The 18,535-nt window shown below is 47.0% G+C and overlaps 1 protein-coding gene across 4 annotated transcripts in view; it reads right to left on the bottom strand.

The window, feature by feature from the left end:
* MDGA1 (MAM domain containing glycosylphosphatidylinositol anchor 1) overlaps positions 1–18,535 on the bottom strand; it is a 156,478-nt gene that overhangs the window by 80,553 nt on the left and 57,390 nt on the right. For all 4 annotated transcript variants that reach the window (XM_042789528.1, XM_042789527.1, XM_042789529.1 and 1 more), the window contains exons 4-8: positions 17,794–17,990; positions 14,810–14,942; positions 8,469–8,738; positions 7,736–8,065; positions 4,159–4,452 (exon numbers count right to left, since the gene is read on the bottom strand). In XM_042789528.1, the coding sequence (XP_042645462.1) occupies positions 4,159–4,452; positions 7,736–8,065; positions 8,469–8,738; positions 14,810–14,942; positions 17,794–17,990 (1,224 nt within the window). The remainder of the gene's footprint in view (positions 1–4,158; positions 4,453–7,735; positions 8,066–8,468; positions 8,739–14,809; positions 14,943–17,793; positions 17,991–18,535) is intronic.

Here is an 18,535-nt window from a genome sequence, read left to right as displayed (position 1 = left end):
CAGGCCTTTTTATTCCCAAGAAGGAGATATTCAGGTTAATTCATTTTATTTTCTTTCTTCCTGCCAAGATCTCACCTGCTGGGTGACCCAAAGATGAGAAACGGGATCATCTTTCAGACCTGACTATCCAAAAAACGGTCAACCCTATGTAAATATCTCCTATTCCTTTTTCCCTTCTTTCTCTGGGCATTCAGACACACTAAGACTTCTGCCAAAGACAAAAATGGCACCAGCAAAAGTCTACTTATCCAATCATCAGAATTTGGTGAACTAATTAACATCTCAGGAGAGGAGATGGGTGCTCTGCTACCAGGCTTTGATGGTGATTCAATGAGGAAGAACCCATTCAGGTGATGAAGCAAAGGCCTGAGACAAGCAAGTAGTGAGTGCTGTGAGGGAGGATAAACCTACCTGTGGGAAAATGCTGGCGTAGATGTATCAAGGATCAGGTGTGATGAGGCATGCAGGGTTGAGCTGGACTTTGACTGAGCTGTCCCAGTAGTTTATGACATGCTGTTCAGGATTGACAAAGCATCAGAACTGACACAGTATCATTCAAGCAGGGTAATGTACTAGGATTGCAATTTACACCACATTGTTCTATGAGGCTCTAATAGAGTAAATGTAATATTCATGATAAGACAGTTATCTCAAAGGCCAGTTCTAGCAACAGCTAGAGTTTAGAGTCACTACTAATCTTTGTAAATCATGAAAAAGATGTTTTGACCAGACTTTTAGAATACATGGCTAATATAGTTTTTGCAGTTTGTTATTATGCACTTGCTAAATTTGTATCTAGGTAGCCATTTCCACTGATCCACACATACACACTTTCTTTCTTTCCTCCTTTCATATATATTGGCTCAAATGACATTTGTATTCCAAAACCCAGAATGCTGCACATTTTCAAGTCCAGCATGTGTTTTACAGCCTTATGCTATCTAAACTACACAGGGTGACCCAGCCCTGATTTTAAACCCACCTCTGCAGAGGATTCATTTTCCTGCTGGGATTTTCTTGAGTGAGTACCTGCTCCTGAAAAAAAGCCTTGACAACAGCATCAGCAATAGCATTGATATTATTAACAGCAGCACTCTGCCCTTCCATTACTATTTTTATTTCAAGGTTTCAAAGTGCTACGTTTATTGTGCCCCACAAATCCTTGAAGAGATGGGTTAGTTTTATTCCTGTTTTGAGGATACAGGAAAAGATGACAAGACACTGCCACTCCAAGTGGTAGCCAGATTCCCAGGAGTTTTGACAAACCCAATCTCCCGCTCTAACCAGTATACAACATTTCTTCATCCTAACCACAGAGTTATAAGGCTTCAAGGACTTTCATGAACTTATTAATCTTCCAAAGCTCTACAGTTCAGACCAAGGTGTCCAGGGAATAGACTATCCAGTCTGACAAAGAGCTGATGATAGACAATTACAGGTCATAAGATAAAAGGAGAGCAACTTTTTCTGCTTGCAAAATACAAAAAATAATAAAAAGCCCAAACACTTTTTTTTTTTTGATAGCTGAATTTTTGTCTTCTTATTCTCTTCCCACTACTGCAGTGCAGTTGGAAAAGCCTATTTCTTGAGTTAGTTTGTTACAATACAGAACTATATGCATGAGGGTGAGGGGAGAAAAAGAAAAGAAAAGAAAAACGCAGAAACAGGTTCTGACATCTAATCAGATCTGCTGTATTGATTTTGCAACTTTAGCTTTGGAGCAAATCAGAGAAACAACCACATTATCACCCAGGATTCGCTCTTCCCTTGAGCGAGCCAGTTCAAAAGGGGCTCACGCCGACACACAGACAGGCATGCCTGCACACACACACACACACACACACACACACACACACACACACACGTGCACACACGCCTGTGTGGACGCACACCCCACCTAAGCGGCTCTCCAGTGGGCTGCGCGGGCCGGGGGAGGCGGGGGAAGCACTCATCACGGGGGCTGCAGGAGCCGCACGATCCCCATTTCTGACAAGATGAGAATTCCAGAGCAAGCCGCTGGCCTAATGAGCTACCCACACTGGAGAGCAGCGTGCCAATTAACCACAGCGGCCCCCACTGCGGCCCCCACCTCCTTCCAGCTGCTATTCTTGCCCTACTTTCTTGGTTCGTGGTTTGTTTTTCCTGCTGATGGAAGGAAAAAATTGACAGCCCGGAAACCAAAGCTGCCTGCTCAGGCACAGAACAGGCAGTGCCACCGTAAGATCCTCCCACAGTTTCCAGGCAGGAGGAGACAGCTCAGGTGTGCAAATGCTTAGATCTGTGTACCCTTAGCTGGAGCTGGGTACATACCGATGGAGAAGGGAAGAGGCCCATTTGGGCGGGCTGCTGATGGACCATGACACCATTACTTGGGCAATATCACACTAAAGCACTGATTGGCCTTGGGAAGAGCTATAGGAAGAGTACACTGAGTCATTCTTTACACATAAGTTCATCACATCTTTGCCTTCTTGGGAGTCACATCTAAGGCTTCACCCCAGAACAGTTTCTGGGGTGTATCAACCATCTTTCTTGCGCAGGGAGTCATGTCCTCCCTCTGAAGATTCAAGGTCGTGATTCCCCCTCCAGACCACCCAGTAAGCCTGAATTCATCCCAAGCTCAACACTGATGCTCCCTCTGCAGAGGCGATGAGGGTCAGCAAGAGCCACGCAGTTTTCAAACGCCAACACCAAACTGGGAACACCAGCAGGTCTGATGGTTCTTTGCTCCACCGTGAGATTTTGCTGCATCTCCCATCAGTTCCTGGGGTGACCAAGAGTCACCCTCCCTGCCATGTCCTGCCGTGTCCCATACGCCTGACCAACCCTGCCTTCCAAAACAGCTTAAACCAAGATGCACGTTTCCACCCTGCTTAAGGGAAGTGTCTTCACACATACTTACCTGCACAGAAATCTCCACACATTTCCCTGTTCCCATCCTGTAATTTAATTCCTACCGTGCTCCTGAATGGACAGAGATAATTTTAGAAGGGAATCTTCAGATACTCAAAGTTCCCACAGGATTTCGCACACCTCTGTTACTGCTGTGCTCCCAGCAGCTCACATCTGTGAGCTGTCTGGTTGGCTTCAGCCAGGTTATCCACTCTGGTTTCACTTCTCTTCTTCCCAGGGAGCGAGGCTGGGAGGAGTGTGGCAGCGTGGCTATTAAGCACTGCTGTGCTGCACATAGAGGCTCACCAGTGACAGCCTAGAGGCAGGGTGCCCCGGTGCAAATTAACCTGCTCCCTACTCATCCCACACCCGGCAAAGCTGCAAGGCTCAGAGGGCTCTGCGAGGCTTCAGCAGTCGCACTATCCCGATGGAATGAGGTCTGCAGGGACAGCTACTCCTATAGTCACAGCTCCTCCCAAATCGAGGCATTTTATCCAGCTGCCTTCCCCTGGCCTGATTCAAAGTCTTGAAGGAGAAAGCACAGACCCCCACACGTCAAAACACACATCAACAGCATGGGTGCTGAGCAGGAATTGAGAAACACTGCAGGGCAAGTACAGAGACAGTCACCCAACACAGACACCAGCAGCATCCCTCCCTCTACGTTCACCTTAGTGCACAGATATTGCCTTCAAGCAGAGCTGGGAGCATCACCTATCACTGTAATCACTCAACACACCACATGCTAAGAATCAGTTTTCTGTTACTCACAGCTTTACTGCATGGAAACCTCTTGGGAGTATGCAGGTTCCTATTAGGGTCCGCCTAGCACTGCTTTTCAGGCAAAATGGTTCAGGCATGTCCAGAAATGACAGCTGGGGTAACTAAGTTGAAGAAAGGGTCGTGGTGTGGAAATGGTCTACTTAACATTCAGTTGCTACCTTTTGAGTGCTTGACTTACTAACATACCCTGAAGGTATTTTACACACATGTAATGCACACAAACACACACCTGGTAAAGCTGCTGTTCTGCTCTCATCCACAGACACAACACCTCTCCATTCTGCTTGCAACACGCTGGCCATATGGTGTCCTGCCCTTAGCTTTGTGTAGCCAGCCCAATTAAATATAAGCTGTTCAAAGGTCCCCAGACGAGAGAGATGTGTCTGCTCAAGCCAGTAAGAAAGGTCAACTCTGCTTAGCCCACAGACTTTTGTGTACACAGGCATTCAGACAGGCGCTCCAGTACTGTATGGTTATACTCACACTGCACGTTGAGCTGCACCATGGCTTCCCGGGGTCTGATGTTAAAGCCATTGTACCTGGCTGTCTGACATTTATAGGTCCCACTCATTTCCCGGCTCACACTCTCCAGGCGCAGCTTCCCATCGTATGTCTCCATCGTCATTGTCCCTGAAGGCATGGGGGTTTCCTTATCTACCCGGGACCAGATGATGGGTGGCTTGGGCTTCCCTCGAACCTCGCACTGCAGCTCAGCCCGGGAGCCCTCCCGGACGGTGATCGTGGACTGACCCTTAGGGACACTGATGGTTGGTGGCACTAAAAGGGAGACAAGAAGGGAATCATTTTACTGCGAGTTTCCAGCAAGCAAGGAATTTTCTTGAGATGCTTGTGTCCGAGTTACACCAACAGCCCTGAACTCCCAAGGTTTCCACTAAACACAGTGCAACCCTTATAGGAACATACTGCCCATGTAAGCCATCCTACAGGGTCTGGAGCTGCAGAGCATCAGGGAAGATCCAACAATGTATCCCAACACCAACAGCAAGTACTGGCTGTATTGGGATGTTCTCCCAGCTCCCAGCCCTCTGATTGCAAAGTGCTGTCCAGCAGCAGGGCTAGCACATAGGAACCCAAAGACACAAGCCTCTATGGCCCATTTCTCCACTTCTGGTCAGCGAATTTTCCAAATGGAACTGCAGTCTTTGGCCAAGAAATAGAAGTCATATCTGCCAAGGTATCTATTTCCCTTATACAGGTCAGACCAAAACTAAGACTTACAGGATTAGTGCTTGTAGATCACATCTCCAGCCTTATCAGACATCCAGAATCCATTTGCTCCTAAACCACAGCAAGGGGCCAGCTTTGTTAAGTGCTTTTTCTTACTTTACACTGAGATTCACAGTGCACTGGCTCACTTGAGCAAGAGACGGCTCCTAGCAAAGATCACTTCTGGCATCCTTTCCAGTCCAGGCTGGGATCAGCTCACCCAGCAGAACTGCTGCTGAGCCAGGGCTAAAGCTGGAGGCACAGTAATGCTCAAGAAATATCCACCTATCAACTGACAAACAAAACTTTGCTGATAAACAAAGCTGAGAAGAAACCAAATGACTGCAGCTAAAGGGTGCAGAGGTGTCAGTGGGAAGAAATTTGTTGTTCATGTCCCCAACTACACCAAGAACCGAGGACGTAGATGTTTGTGCTAAACCCCATGTAATATTGACATTTTGTTTGTATTAGGCTTCAGAGTTAACAGTTCAACTGAGGTAAATACGACTGTAATAATTTTCTGAGAGCTCCTCTTCCAGCCCTTCCTGCTGACAGTGATCACACTTGTTTTGCCACTTCCATAACTGCAAGGGTCACGTACTTGGTTTCCATTTAAATCAAAGTTTAGAACTTCAGAGGCTGTAACAATCTAGTCTGACCAATGTTAGCTCAATTCAATTCCAGCAAAGGAGAGTGTGCTACAGTAATTGTACACATTATAGCCCACAGCTGCCTTCCAAGCAAATTTAGGATGGCTCCAGCCCAGTCTCCCTCTGCAGTGACCTTCCTATGCAACAGGGAGGCCACATTTTCAATTTGCAGGTCTCCTGTGGGCTGGGGAATCTCATCACACCCTGTCCCACACAGCGTGAAGGGACGACAACACTCTCAGCGCTCAGCACTTCCAGCAGCTGCTCACCCAGCGAGAGGCAATTTTCTCCATGGGGAAAAGCTGTAAATTGCATCTGAAGATTTTTTTTTAATTAAAGCTATCTCCTCAGAGCTGCTCAGTGGAGGCAGCCACCTTGGCGAGCTCAGGCTTTGCTCAGCAGGGAAACATGGAGCCACTACTGCCACCCTCCTGCTCTGATTCTGCAGTCTGGGGAAAACCCACTGAGTTTCTGTGCAGGAACCACATGTCAGAGGCAGCTCATGTCTGTTCATGGGGATGTTGCACGCTGGACAGCCTCAGCTGCTGCATGATGTGCTGTTCCAGTGGGGACGGCCGTTTTCTTTCCCTGGGTCACAAAGGGGTCTCGCTGGCCCGAGTTGCCAAAGAGAGGTGTCAAAATGCCCCAGGCTGCCCTCCTCTCCTTCCCCTTCTGCAGCATCAGCATGAGGACGTGAGGCTCGCCCTCCACCAGTGGGGCCAGAGCATGGGGCAACCTGCCACTGCAAGATACCTCCTTTGAGGCAGCAGCTGTCTGGCACCTGGGCCAACACCTGCACCAACAGACATTGCCCAGCTTTTTGGTGGGATCATCCAGGGTCTCCTAGCCCTTCACCACCTCCTAGCCATGCAGCCTTAAACACAAATGCACTCTGCCATCTAGTGATCTTGGGCAAAAAGGATTGCTCCTGGCAGCAGCAGCCACACAAGTTTGGGAGGTCCGGTTTTGCATCAGGATTGGGGGGTTCCCCAGGTTTTATTCCCTGCTGGTACAATGGGGGTAGCGTATCCTGGCACAGAGAGAGCCCTACTTACCAGGGCTCCCAGCAGAAGGGAAGCACCACCCTTTGGTGCTTAGTAGGTCCATGGCACGGGCAGGGTTCGATCTCCAGGCTGCTAATGAGCACTGGGCAGAGTCCCATTGGGAGCAGACTGGCCCCAGCATTTCTGCTGGGGGACAGAGGCTTCCCAAAGCATCAAAAGCAGTCACAGCACCTTCTGCTGGGGTGGGCTGAAGTGAGTGATGTGCAGAAACAAGACTGGGATCAGCCTGACCAATGGATCCAGCACAACCAGGGACCGAGAAGAAACTTTCCATGAAGGTTCAGGACAAAATCTGTGTGCAGCTGGCCCCCTTGGGAACCCTCACCAGATTGCTAGCCCAATGCTGTTTTGTGTCATACCCTCAATGTCCTGGAAAGGCAGCAAGATGACATGGATGTGATGGAAAGCAGAGCTAGACCCACCACTTCCCCAGGAGCAAAAAGGCAGTCCTGAGACCCTGCATTTCAATCCCCAAGGTGACTGACAAACACACTTACGGATTAGTCCTGTCCCCACCAACCCATGGGGTGAAGCTTTGACTCTGATTTTAAAGGGGGGAGACATTTATAACACTTGGACTCCTACAGAGAGTGCCCAAGACAGATTGCAATTGTAATCCAGTAAACATTAAAGCTTTTCACACAATTTGCTATGACAGATGATACCAATCTCCTAGCCACGGCTCTGAAAGAAGGGACATTCCTCATAAGCAATGCCAAAGAGAAGAAAGAGCAGCTTTCTTTCTCTTTTACTTCCTTCTAAACAAAGGGACATTTGAAATTTGGTGAAATACCACTACCTCTTTCTTTCTTCACAATTTGGAGGCTTCTTTGAACAATCATACTGTAAACCTGTCTCTGTAGCTTTGACTGGACTGCACTTTGGACTTTTCATAGGGAGAAAACATAAATCTGCTTGGTGCACAACAAATGTGGTAGGGGATCTATAACTATTACCCATCTCCAGTCGCATCCAAATGCTTGCCTGAGGGTGTGATACTTTTTCCCACTAGGATTCAAGACACTCATGTGAGGTCCTTCAAAAAAAACAGAGGGATGAGGGGCAGCTAGTGATGTCAGCCGCTCTCCTGGGGTTCCCAGCTGCCACAGAGAGACTCACCAGTCTCTGAGGAGATGTTCACCTCTACACTGAGGTCAGGAATGGGTGCTCCCTGGAAGGTAGCCACACACAGGTAGGTGCCATAGTCACTGAACCTCAGGTCAATAATCTCCAAGCTGCAGGTCACAGGTGGGAGCTCAGGGTCATTCCTGGTGATGAGCAACCGGTCTGAGAACCTGGCTGGTTTCCCGTTCTTGTACCAAGAATAGACCACCTTCTCCTGGGGGACAGCATCCACGTGGCAAGAGAGCTTCAAGTCTTGCCCTAACTGGATAGTCTCACTCTCTTTGATCACATCAGGGGTGATTTGGAATGTGGCATTCTTCATGGCTGGAACAAACACAAGTGCAAAACTGATTAGGGACAGTAAAGTGTCTTGCATGGAACAGGACAAAAGCGCTTTGATCCTCAGGAAAGCAACATCTCTATGCAAAACCTGTCTCAATATGTGCCCCGGTTATGTTCCCACAGCAGATCCCCAGGGCCTCACATCTGGCAGTCTGAGATCATTCTCTAGCCCAGGACAGTGCTACAACCTGGGACGAGGCTGCAAGCAGTGCTAGCACCGCTGCTATTCTGGGAGTAAAGAAGCTTATACAACAGCTTCTCCAGTATACTAATCTCTGCTAAGTATCCCATTCACCCTCAGCTGTACAAGAACAGCCAGGAGAAACACAAATCAACCCCTTCACCCTGAACACCCATGCTCTAAAAAAAAAAGAGAGCAACTTACACCGCACCAGCAGGTTCACTGTCTTCTTTGCTGGGTTCCCCACGTTGTTGATAGCTGTGCAATTGTAGTAGCCTGAGTCCTCAACGTGGATCCTCCAGATAGTGAGGTTTCCTCCTTGCACAATGCTGTTGGGAGGCATTGGGCCAGGAGAGTGAGACCAAACCACCTCTGGCTGTGGGTCACCGCCCGTCAGAGAGCACTGCATTGTGATGTTGTCACCGGGGTTGACCACCAGTGTCTCATTGACAGACAGCTTCAGAGCAGGTGGGGCTGGAAGAGTACAAAGAGGGTCACTTTAGAGCTTGAAAAAGACCCACCCACTTGCCTGTGCACAGCTTCATACTTTCTAGGATTCATTTTTGAAGATGACTCTGGAAGAATCCATGAATTAACAAATACAAGGTATCTGTGAACCTAAAGCATTATTATTACCATGTCTTTGACCATGATCAAACATGTTTGTTATGGTTAGGAAACATCGCAGACAGGACCTCACACCACCCCAGAATGGAAGTCATACCTAAAACGTTCCACCACTAAAGTGGTTAGGATTAGAGCGCAAGCCAGGTATGATATTTTAGCAGTGTTTAGTGCAGGTTCTCTAGGCTTAGGACTTTGGTCAGAAGAAAAGCCCAATGAGCCCCCTTTGCACAGGTAGGAGTGGCAACCAGATAAAATTTGTCAGTGGAAAACCCAAGGCTAGAGGCTTCCTGACTCCCGATGCAAACAACTGCAGCAAAGAAGAAGGGCAATAGAAAGCTACTGTGGCTCTGCATTACTTACCTGCACTGCCCCCAGCCCACTCCCCTGCAGACACCACAGTGCCTTCTGTTCTCCCTGGGTGTAACCCCCCTGACTCTAGGCAGGCCCTGCAGAAGCATCACTGAAGGAAAAGCTCAACTGGTAGCTCCTACTAGAGCACCTGTATCTCCTTTGCTTCAACACTACTGTATGAATCACAGTTAGTCTGCTTATGGCTTGGACAGAAACAGCACACTGGACCAAGTAATGAGAAAGGAAGAAAAGAAGGAAGAGGGAAAAAAAAAAAAGGCAGGAGAACAAAAGATGTATTGTCATAAGACATGGGGAGTTGCAGCCATGGATTGATCTTAGCATCTCAGGACCTGAACTAAATCATGCTGAGAAGCTCACTGGGATGTCAGTGTTTGTTGGACAGTTATCACAATCCCAAGGGAAGGTGTTGTGGAAACTCTCAAATAAACAATAAGAACTAAAATTTATTTTTTCAGCACAATTAATCAACACTCCGCAAACATACAAACAGCAGGTTCAAATGTCCATGAGAGGAGAACAAACTATCACCTCACAAACTCCTGGGGTTTAATGGCAACCCAAAATGCCCTCCAAGGGTTTAACAACAACCCAAAACGCTCTCCAGGGGTTTAACAACAACCCAAAACACTCAGTCACTCACCTAACAAAATAAAAGGACTCTCAACCTCGAAGAACATCTTAGGGCAGCGTCCCAACCCACAGGAACCCCAAGGAATTTCTTTGGGCAGTGTCCCAACCCAAGGGGAGAGTCTTTACCTGCAGCACGCTGCTCCAGGCGGGACTAGCTCAAAATGGCTCCCCCAGGGGACTCCATTTATACCCAAACCAAATCTGATCTGTGGTCAACACCAGCCCCTATTGGCCAAAGACCCCAACTACTGTAAAGCCCTGAGAACAAGGGCACAGAAAAGGTTCAACAGCCAGGTAGGCACATTTCTATCAGGCGGGTGCACCTGCCACAGAAGGTCAGGCAGAGCATCAGGTGCATATCCAGTCACAGCCTGCTCCTTCTGCCCGACCACCAGAGTTCTCCACCCTGATGGAGAGGTGAAGGAGAAAGGGCAGGTTCAGAGGAGCCTACTTGTACCCAAGAGCAATTTGTGTTCGAAGACAGCTGGGATTAAGCCACTCCTCCCATACTGAGTTGCCACCTCAAGAAGAAGTTTTGGTGCAAGTCTATCATTAAAAAAGGACCTCAGCTATCCCATGATATGACTCCCCATCTCTCACACCCAACTAGATGTCTTTGAGAAGCAAAACCTTTGCCAGGCAGCTGGACCTTGCAGCTCAGAGCCTGACATAGAGGACCAGGACCTGTCTGCACCATAACAGACCATGAACAGCAGCTCTGCACCTGCTCTTAACCTCCTTTACCTCCACAGGGGTCAAATACACTTCCCTATAGATCCAGGGGCTATAGACCAGGTCACAGGAATTGTCTTTCATGCACAACTGAACAACTGGGACTGATCCAAAATGTCTAGACCACCTCTCCTTTGAATACCCTAATACCTGTTTTGGTTTATTTTATTTCTGTGCCCTTCTTACTACATCCCCCTTACTACATCCAAGAACCAATCCAAAATATTTCCCTTTGTATTCTTTACTTCATCCCATGACAAGCTTTTTAGAAGCCCTTGTCAACATCATCACTTGCTCTATCCAGACAGCGCTGAGAAAGTAGCAGTCCCCAGCACAAAGGCGGGGAGTATGTTTTAAGTAACAGCCATAATAATGCAAAATAAGACATTGTTCCATATTCATGAAGCCTGATTTAACAGCATCATTATTTCTGCCTCTTCTCTCCCTGGACCCTGCGTTAATGAGCTGTGCTGGATTTGTGTTGGATCTCTGAATTACAGCCCATACAAACAAGGCGAGGAGGACTGTTCTCTCCTCAGCACCAGCTCCATAATTTAGCAGCGCAACTACTGCCACGCTGGGATATTGCTTTGGTGCACTGAATCAAATGTCATCTCCCTGGCCACACTACATGCTACTTGTGCCAGAGGTGGCCAGCTGTGCCTAAGGAAGAAGGTGGCTCCTCTGCCACCTGAACTGGTCATTTTGATGCCAGTGGTTGGAGTCCTTGAATTTCAGGAGGCCACAGCCTACACTCAGAGCCTTTGATGGGTCTCTCTGCTGGAGTCTTGGAAATAGTTTGCAAGGGTTAATGCACACTAATGGCCAGAGAAAAGATCTGCAGGTCCTCTCCAAGCTCCAGGTGGTTTCATCAGATGCTATGAAGCCCAGGAATGCAATAGCTCAACTCACTGCGGGCAGGCAGGATACATTTCTGCCACTAACAGGTTGTCAGCTGAGTGTAGCTGACACCAAACAGCTGTTCTTGCCCTGTGACGCTGAACTGGTCTCAGGTTCACAGGGCGCAGACAAACCGACAGATGCGGCATCTTGCCTGGCAATCTCCATCCGTCCCAGTCAGAGCCAGAGAAAGGCTGAGACCAGTGTATGTCCAGAGAGATGTCAGAGCTGGGGAGCACAAACCAGAGGACCTGCAGGCTCTGGTTAAGATTTAGAGCTTTTGCAGTGTTTGACCTGCACACATCTGATCAACACTCATCTTGCCCAGTTCTAGGCAAGGCGACATGGGAAAAGAGTGACACGCTGGTGCAAGCACTGCCTCAGGGCAGGTTGTGTGTGCATGCAAGAGGGAGGCAGGGAAACTGCAAAGCTGCCACCCACACAGCTCCAGGCAGCAAGCTCTCATGACGTGCCCCAAAACGAAGCCCCAGCTGTGGCAGCCTGCGAGGGCTCCCACTCCCACTCCTGTCAGCAGACAGAGGTTAACAGTCGGCAGACATTGTTATGCAGGAGATGAATCTCATTTATTTGTAACCTGTGGCAATTCCTTTTGTTCTTGGCTCAGGAAACCTGCTGGCGGAGTCTGCCGAGCAGCAAGGGGACCATTAAAAACAAAGAGTCGCTTTCAATTCCCTTTGAAGTCCAATTTGCTGCAGTAAAACTGCAGGAGAATTAACCTGCTGGGCAGCTTAATTTTGCAGAAATCGAGGAAGGGGGAGATATCAGCCTGACCGTGCTGGAGCAGGGGATGACAGCCCTGCGCTGAGCTGGTCCTGTGGCTCTGGGGACCCAACTTGTTGCTGTAGAGCCACACAATGGCAGCAGAACAGAGGAGGAGAGCAGGGGGGAACCTCCTTCCCATTAAGGTTGCAGACCGAGAACCCATCGCCTCCTGCAAGGGCCAAGCTGCTGACACGGAGCTTGCAAGAATCACATCTCCTTGCCAGACTATGATCAGCCCAAAGGCCACTGCCAGAGGAGCCAAGGTGAGCCAGCTGAGGAACAGCAAACAACAGGGAAGAGAAGATTCCTTTGGCCTGACATGACCTGACCCACCAATTCCCCTCCAGGTCTGTAGTACTTGGGTCTATAAATATTGAAGAGATTGATTTCCATGCACCTCAGCGCCCTTTGGGCCACCCGCAGTTGCAAAGGCGAAGGCAACCTAAGCGAAGCTGCTCAGAATTCTGGGCACAGCCAAGGCTATGGGGACTGCTAAAGCATGAGAGGGATAGTGAAGACCTATGCAAAAAAAGGAGCGAGTGGAAGATTTTTCTCTAAGTATTTTTTCACCTACACACAATACTGCCTACAGTGCAAGTGAGCCAGATAATGTTTCATGTTAAATATACTTGTACTATTTAACACAAACCCTGCTCACACCACAATGCCAGATTCATTTTTACCACCAGCTTTTAACACAGTTTGCTCGAAACACATTTTCCATGGCCCCTTTGTACATGTAGTGTCAGGCTCCACCATAATTAAGTATAAATATGCATCTATAACTAAACAACAGGAAAAAAGAACTAGTTGTATGTGCTACATGGTCCAGGTTCAGAGCTTTGGTGTGTACTTAAGAAGCTGGTGTAAATTCAGCCATATTGCTGGCTTCTGATCTGGCTAAAACCTGAAAATATATTTTCGTTGTTCACTCAGCAAAGGGACTAGACTGAAATGAAGGATAGTTTCCCTGTGCTTGGGCTGGCAGGGGGGAGTGGACATGAAGAGAAATTTCATTTTCTAACTCTTCAAAGGTAAAGACACAACAGAGAAGAGCAGCTATATGAGATCCCTTTTTTCATCAGGCGCACAAAATAAGTTTTTAAAGGGAATATTTCAGCATTTTCTACAGTCTCATCCTGAGAGAAATTCAGGCAGTCGTGTGAGTTGCTCAAGACATGTTCCGAGATCTCATACACAGAGAATATCTTTTTCTGACATTAGCTATAGTTCACTTCCTTAAGCTCATTATTTTTCTTCTTTCTACATAAAATGATGCAACTATTGTTCAGCACCTTGGACTCAAGTCTGATCAATAAACATAATTTATACAGTATCAACAATAGCCCATCAACAGTTGGCAACATCAAAAGAGTTGTTTCCACTGCACAAAGATGACACAAGGGATGCAAACTGCTTTGTGTTACATTAGAGAGGTGAATAATTCAAAGAACTACCATGTCTTTCTTTCTGATCATGGAATACCCCAGTACTGGAAGCTATTTCCTGACATTTATTTATTATTCGAAAATATTCAACACATCTGGAGGCCTTGCAGGTGTTGGGGTGGGGTTTTTTTTGTTTGTTTGTTTTTTTTGTTTTGTTTTGTTGGGGGTTTTTTTGTTTGTTTTTTGTTTTTTTTTTTTGGGGGGGTGTGGTTTTGGTTTGGTTTAGGTTTTGTTTTTTTGAGGGGGGGAGATTGTGTGTTCTTTGGTTGCTTGCTTGGTTTTGTTTTTTGTTGTTTTTTTTTGTTTGTTTGGGGGTATTTTTTGGTTGGCTTTTTTTTGTTTTTTTTGGGGGGGTGGGTTTTGGTTGGTTTTGGTTTTGTTTTTTTTTTTTTAATGGACAAGTTGCAATCAGGTCCATGCAAGTATTTGATATGTGATACTCAGTTATCAGTCAGTTATTGCAGGTCAAGCAAGAGGCACCAATCTGATTCTGTTCACAACTGGAGGCACACTCAAGCACTGTCAGTATGAATATCAGTGTAAAATTTATTTATCGGGAAGGTACCAGAGATATTTGCTTTCCACAGATGTTGGCACCACTGGAGCCTGTTAGATGGGAGGTGCTAAGAGTGCAGCCTGGCAAACCAGGCCAGAGTCAAACATGAATTAATTATTTGTAAGAATTCCTGCAGCATCTGCCCTACTCTAGACTGTATCAAATCTATTTTTAAAGTCACTTAGAATTATAAATAAATAAAACAGTGTCTGGATTAAAAACTACATAGTGCCTCAACACCTACATGCAGTTTGTTTTAATGATCTCACAGCAGGCCTGGCCAACACACTGGCTGTACACAAAGTGACAAGAAATTAGAGCATCCCCGGCCACAAAACTTCTGCATGAAGGATTTGTAATCCCAGCAGCCATGTACATGAACGTGAGGTGCTGCAGGCCCTGGGCATGGTGCTGAGTTACCCCCTTTTGGAGGGGTAATGGCTGCGGAGCAGGCAACGGGTCAGAGGGCTGCAGGGACCCTCTGCGTCCCCACTTACCTGTGGTGTTTGTGAGCTGGAAGGTGATGGATTTGTCAGGGATACTGCAGACATTGCGGACAGACACCTGGCATGTGTAGCTGGCATAATCCTGGGGTCGCAGGTTCTTCAGCTTCAGGACTTTAGTTTCACCCTGAGAGTTGGGAAAAAAATTGGGGGGAAAAAAAAAAAAAAAAAAAAAAAAAAAAAGACACGGGTGTACAAAGCACAGCTCATCATCACAATTTCATAACCTGTCCCAAAGTTTACAGATTACCAGCAGCTCCATCAAAACCTCAGGGAACTGTGCAGACTCCAAGCCCCAATAGCGATATATAAAGGAGACATAAAATGTTTGCAGTGGTAACTCTACCTCCAGGATTTCTCAAAACACCCAGACACGACTGACATTTAACCTGAAAGCAATGTCGAACTGGTCTAGGCATAATTTCTCATCAACTGCTGTCAGAATAATCTTGTGGAACTTGAAAAACCTTAAATGTCCCAGAACAGACTCGAGATCTCACACAGAGATGTTGGTAGGAACCCAAGGGAGGTCACTGGGGTCTCAGCATTGCAAAACCAAAGTAAATCAGAGCAGATTCAGGCATTAATGCTGGTGTAAATATGACAAGTTCAACAGTTATGCTGCAAAAATTTACAGTACAGGGGAAAAAAAGATAATTCAGAGAAACACTCAAAGAATCCCCCCCCCAACTTTTTGATCTCTCTTCTCCAGACTCTAATCTCATTTATGCTGGTGTAAATCCAAAGTGGCTGCATAGACCTTGATATCTTTTTCTCATACTACAGTAACAAACAAACAAACAAAAGCACTCCCTGGCACTCCATTAGTTACTGGCTTGTTATAAAACCAGAATCAAGTTGTTAAATTAACAACAGATGCGTTCTGTAGATTTTTATTTATGAAATGTGGAAAGCTCTGAGGTGCATCCTGTGGTTTGTGCCCCCCGCAACTCATATGTCTTCCCATGACAGCTTGTTGTTCTCTTTGTGTTTGTCTAAATCTCTTTGGAGAAACCATTCCATAATTGTCTGAAAATGTGAGAAGGTGTCAGCACGGAAAACCCTCTCGAGGACAACCTCAAGGGACTGGACGATAAGCTCAGGCATGCTAATATACAGAGAACAAGGATCTGAACTGAGTAAATTAAAAAGATAAATACCTAGGAGACCAATAACCCTATGAAAGTCCTGTCCCCTGAGATTTGTTGCTACACCACATAAATGATGGCATTTACAATGTGCACGTCAACTACTTACTTACAGGGTCATATGTATCCTGTTTATTGATTAGCAAATGTTGGGTAAATGTGTATAAACCTTCAGCGTAAATAAGTTTTTAAAAGTTTAAACAGTAAAGTCTTCACCTTTTTAATGTAAAAGGCTATCCAAACTTGACACTGATACCAGTTCATCTCCAAGACCATATTACGAACCCCTGCAAAGGGTGATTTGTTAAATGTAGTGCATTTGAGCTCCAGCAAGATTTTCCCCTCCTGATAGTGTTGCAGAAGTGTGGTTTTGTTAACTTCAGCCCAAACTCACAGGTTTATGCTGGTGCTAAGGGGAGGACTGTAAGGGCATGCCTGTGTGAGCACAGCAGTCCGAACACCCTCTCTCAGAGCTGGGAATGACCCATCACGGTAGGAACATTGTCTGACAGAAGCTGCAGCATACTGGGTCATTTATCCATCAATGCTGCACCACGGGGAAATTCTGCCAGATGCTTTATTTAGCTGAAGAAAATATCTCAAGTCCTAAGACATCCTCTCATTAATCAATATCTCCGATTAATTACACTAAGCTTAGTGAAAGCTGGAAGAGCCCATGGTGACTTCCTCTAAGGCCAAGGATGTCCTGGTTGAATGCCACATAGCACTGGACTAGACAAAGCCCTCTTCACGGCCCAACAGCAGCGCTGACCTACACAGCATTTCTGCAAATCTGCTGCTAACCTGCAGCTGTCTTCTCTCTCCTCATCCCCCTGAACGTTTCCATTTGGCTGCCCATTTCCGTGACCTACAGAGATAGCGTGTTTCAATAAAATATGAACATGACTACATTAACTGAAAGGTTGCCTGGAGCATCGCTCAGAAATGAAACTTGATCAGAATGTGCTCAGGGCCCAGCTTTGGGAGCATGAGGAGGTGCGTGGGATGAAATGGGTACCCTGGGGAGCTGCCCTTTCAGCCCTCCCTTCCCACCCATCACTGCCTTGTACTGCCCAATGGCCTTGCTGGAAGCATTGGGGCTGGTTAGCATCTGAAGGACATTCAGGGCCAGAGCTCAGCTTAGGATAACATGCCCAGAGTGTCCTGAAAAAAGAAAAATTCCCCTCTGTCTCCCACTGTGTCGGTGGGCTAATTACTGTGAAGAAAGTGGTGCTCAGAGGGGTAAGTCCAGCACAGGCAAGCAGGAGAAGCAGAAAGGATGTGGATACCCTGTCACAGGACGACAGTCAGAAAGTGCCCAGGCAGTTGAGCTGTCTCTGTTACTTATGGCCATTAGGAAAACCTCTTCATCATTTGCCTCAGGGATCCCACAGCAATTCATGCCATTCACTCACACTGCTAAACAGGAAGCAATTCCCCTGATTTATGGAGCTTGGTCACTAATTAATTAAAAAAAAAAAAAAAAAAAAGTACTGGGAGATAGAGAAGACCCAATCTTGCAATTGTTTGCTTGGATTTTAGTCTCAGCCACCCAACAGCCACGTAACCTCATTAGGGGATCTGTGACCTGTTCTCGGGGACAATGGCAAAAAGAGGAAGGGAATTCTAGGCTGTCGTGCTCTGCTCCTCTCATCCCCTGGGAACCCACATTCAGAAGTCTACCAGTCCTTTTGGAGACAGTGCTCCTTGAAGTGGCCACCACCCTCTCCCCCAGCATCATAAGCCACACAAGGAAACAAACACCATCCACTATAGTGCCCTGCATCAGTAAGATGCTCAACACAAGCTGGTGCAGGTCTATTTTTTCACCTGTGTGTAGAGGGGTTCATAGATGTCTACACCATTGTCCTGACTGTGGGAAAGCGTCTCAGCTCCCCGTTTCCAGATGAAGCGAGCTGGTGGGTTGGAGTTGACAGTGCAGCGGAGGAAGACAGTCTTCTCCTGGTAGAAGCTGCCACGTACATCACTGATGGTCTGGTGAACGGTGAGAACAGGTTCATCTAGATCTGGAAGGAAGGTAAGGAGGGCCACAGCAGTTGTTAGTGAAGCTTGGTCTGCACGTACAGCCTGCAGAGCAGATGACGCTCCAGGCATCATAGAGGAGAGGGGAAGCTCCCACACATTTGGCTGATGACAACTGCTGAATTAAGAGCTGATCTGAGGGCAGGTAACACAAGAAATATCTAAAGGGAACACACAGAAGAAGCCAAAATTCTGCTCACCACACAACCTTCAGAGAATAGAAAGCACCCTCTGGTTTGCAGAGCCCCATGTAGTCCTAGAGCAAACCATTTGCCTGCCAGATGCCTCTCAGACCGGTGGGCTGTCTCACTTTCCCCAGTGGCACCCCACCCCCAAAATCACCACTCTCTAATTCAGTGAGAGGTCAGAAGGATCCCAGGAAACACTGCTCTATCATAATTTCTTCTGCTCCCACTTTCCATATCCCAAATTCCTCCTGAAATAATGGGGCTAAGCCCATGGCTGTGAGATGCCCATACAAAGCACAAAACAAATCTTCAAGTCACAGGGGTGAGGATAAAAATCAGGA

Source organism: Tyto alba, unplaced genomic scaffold (genome assembly GCF_018691265.1).
Source record: "Tyto alba isolate M040663 unplaced genomic scaffold, T.alba_DEE_v4.0 Super-Scaffold_16, whole genome shotgun sequence".
Lineage (NCBI taxonomy): Eukaryota > Metazoa > Chordata > Aves > Strigiformes > Tytonidae > Tyto > Tyto alba.
Note: the sequence above shows the minus strand (reverse complement) of the source record. Positions and strands in the feature narration are given on the sequence as shown.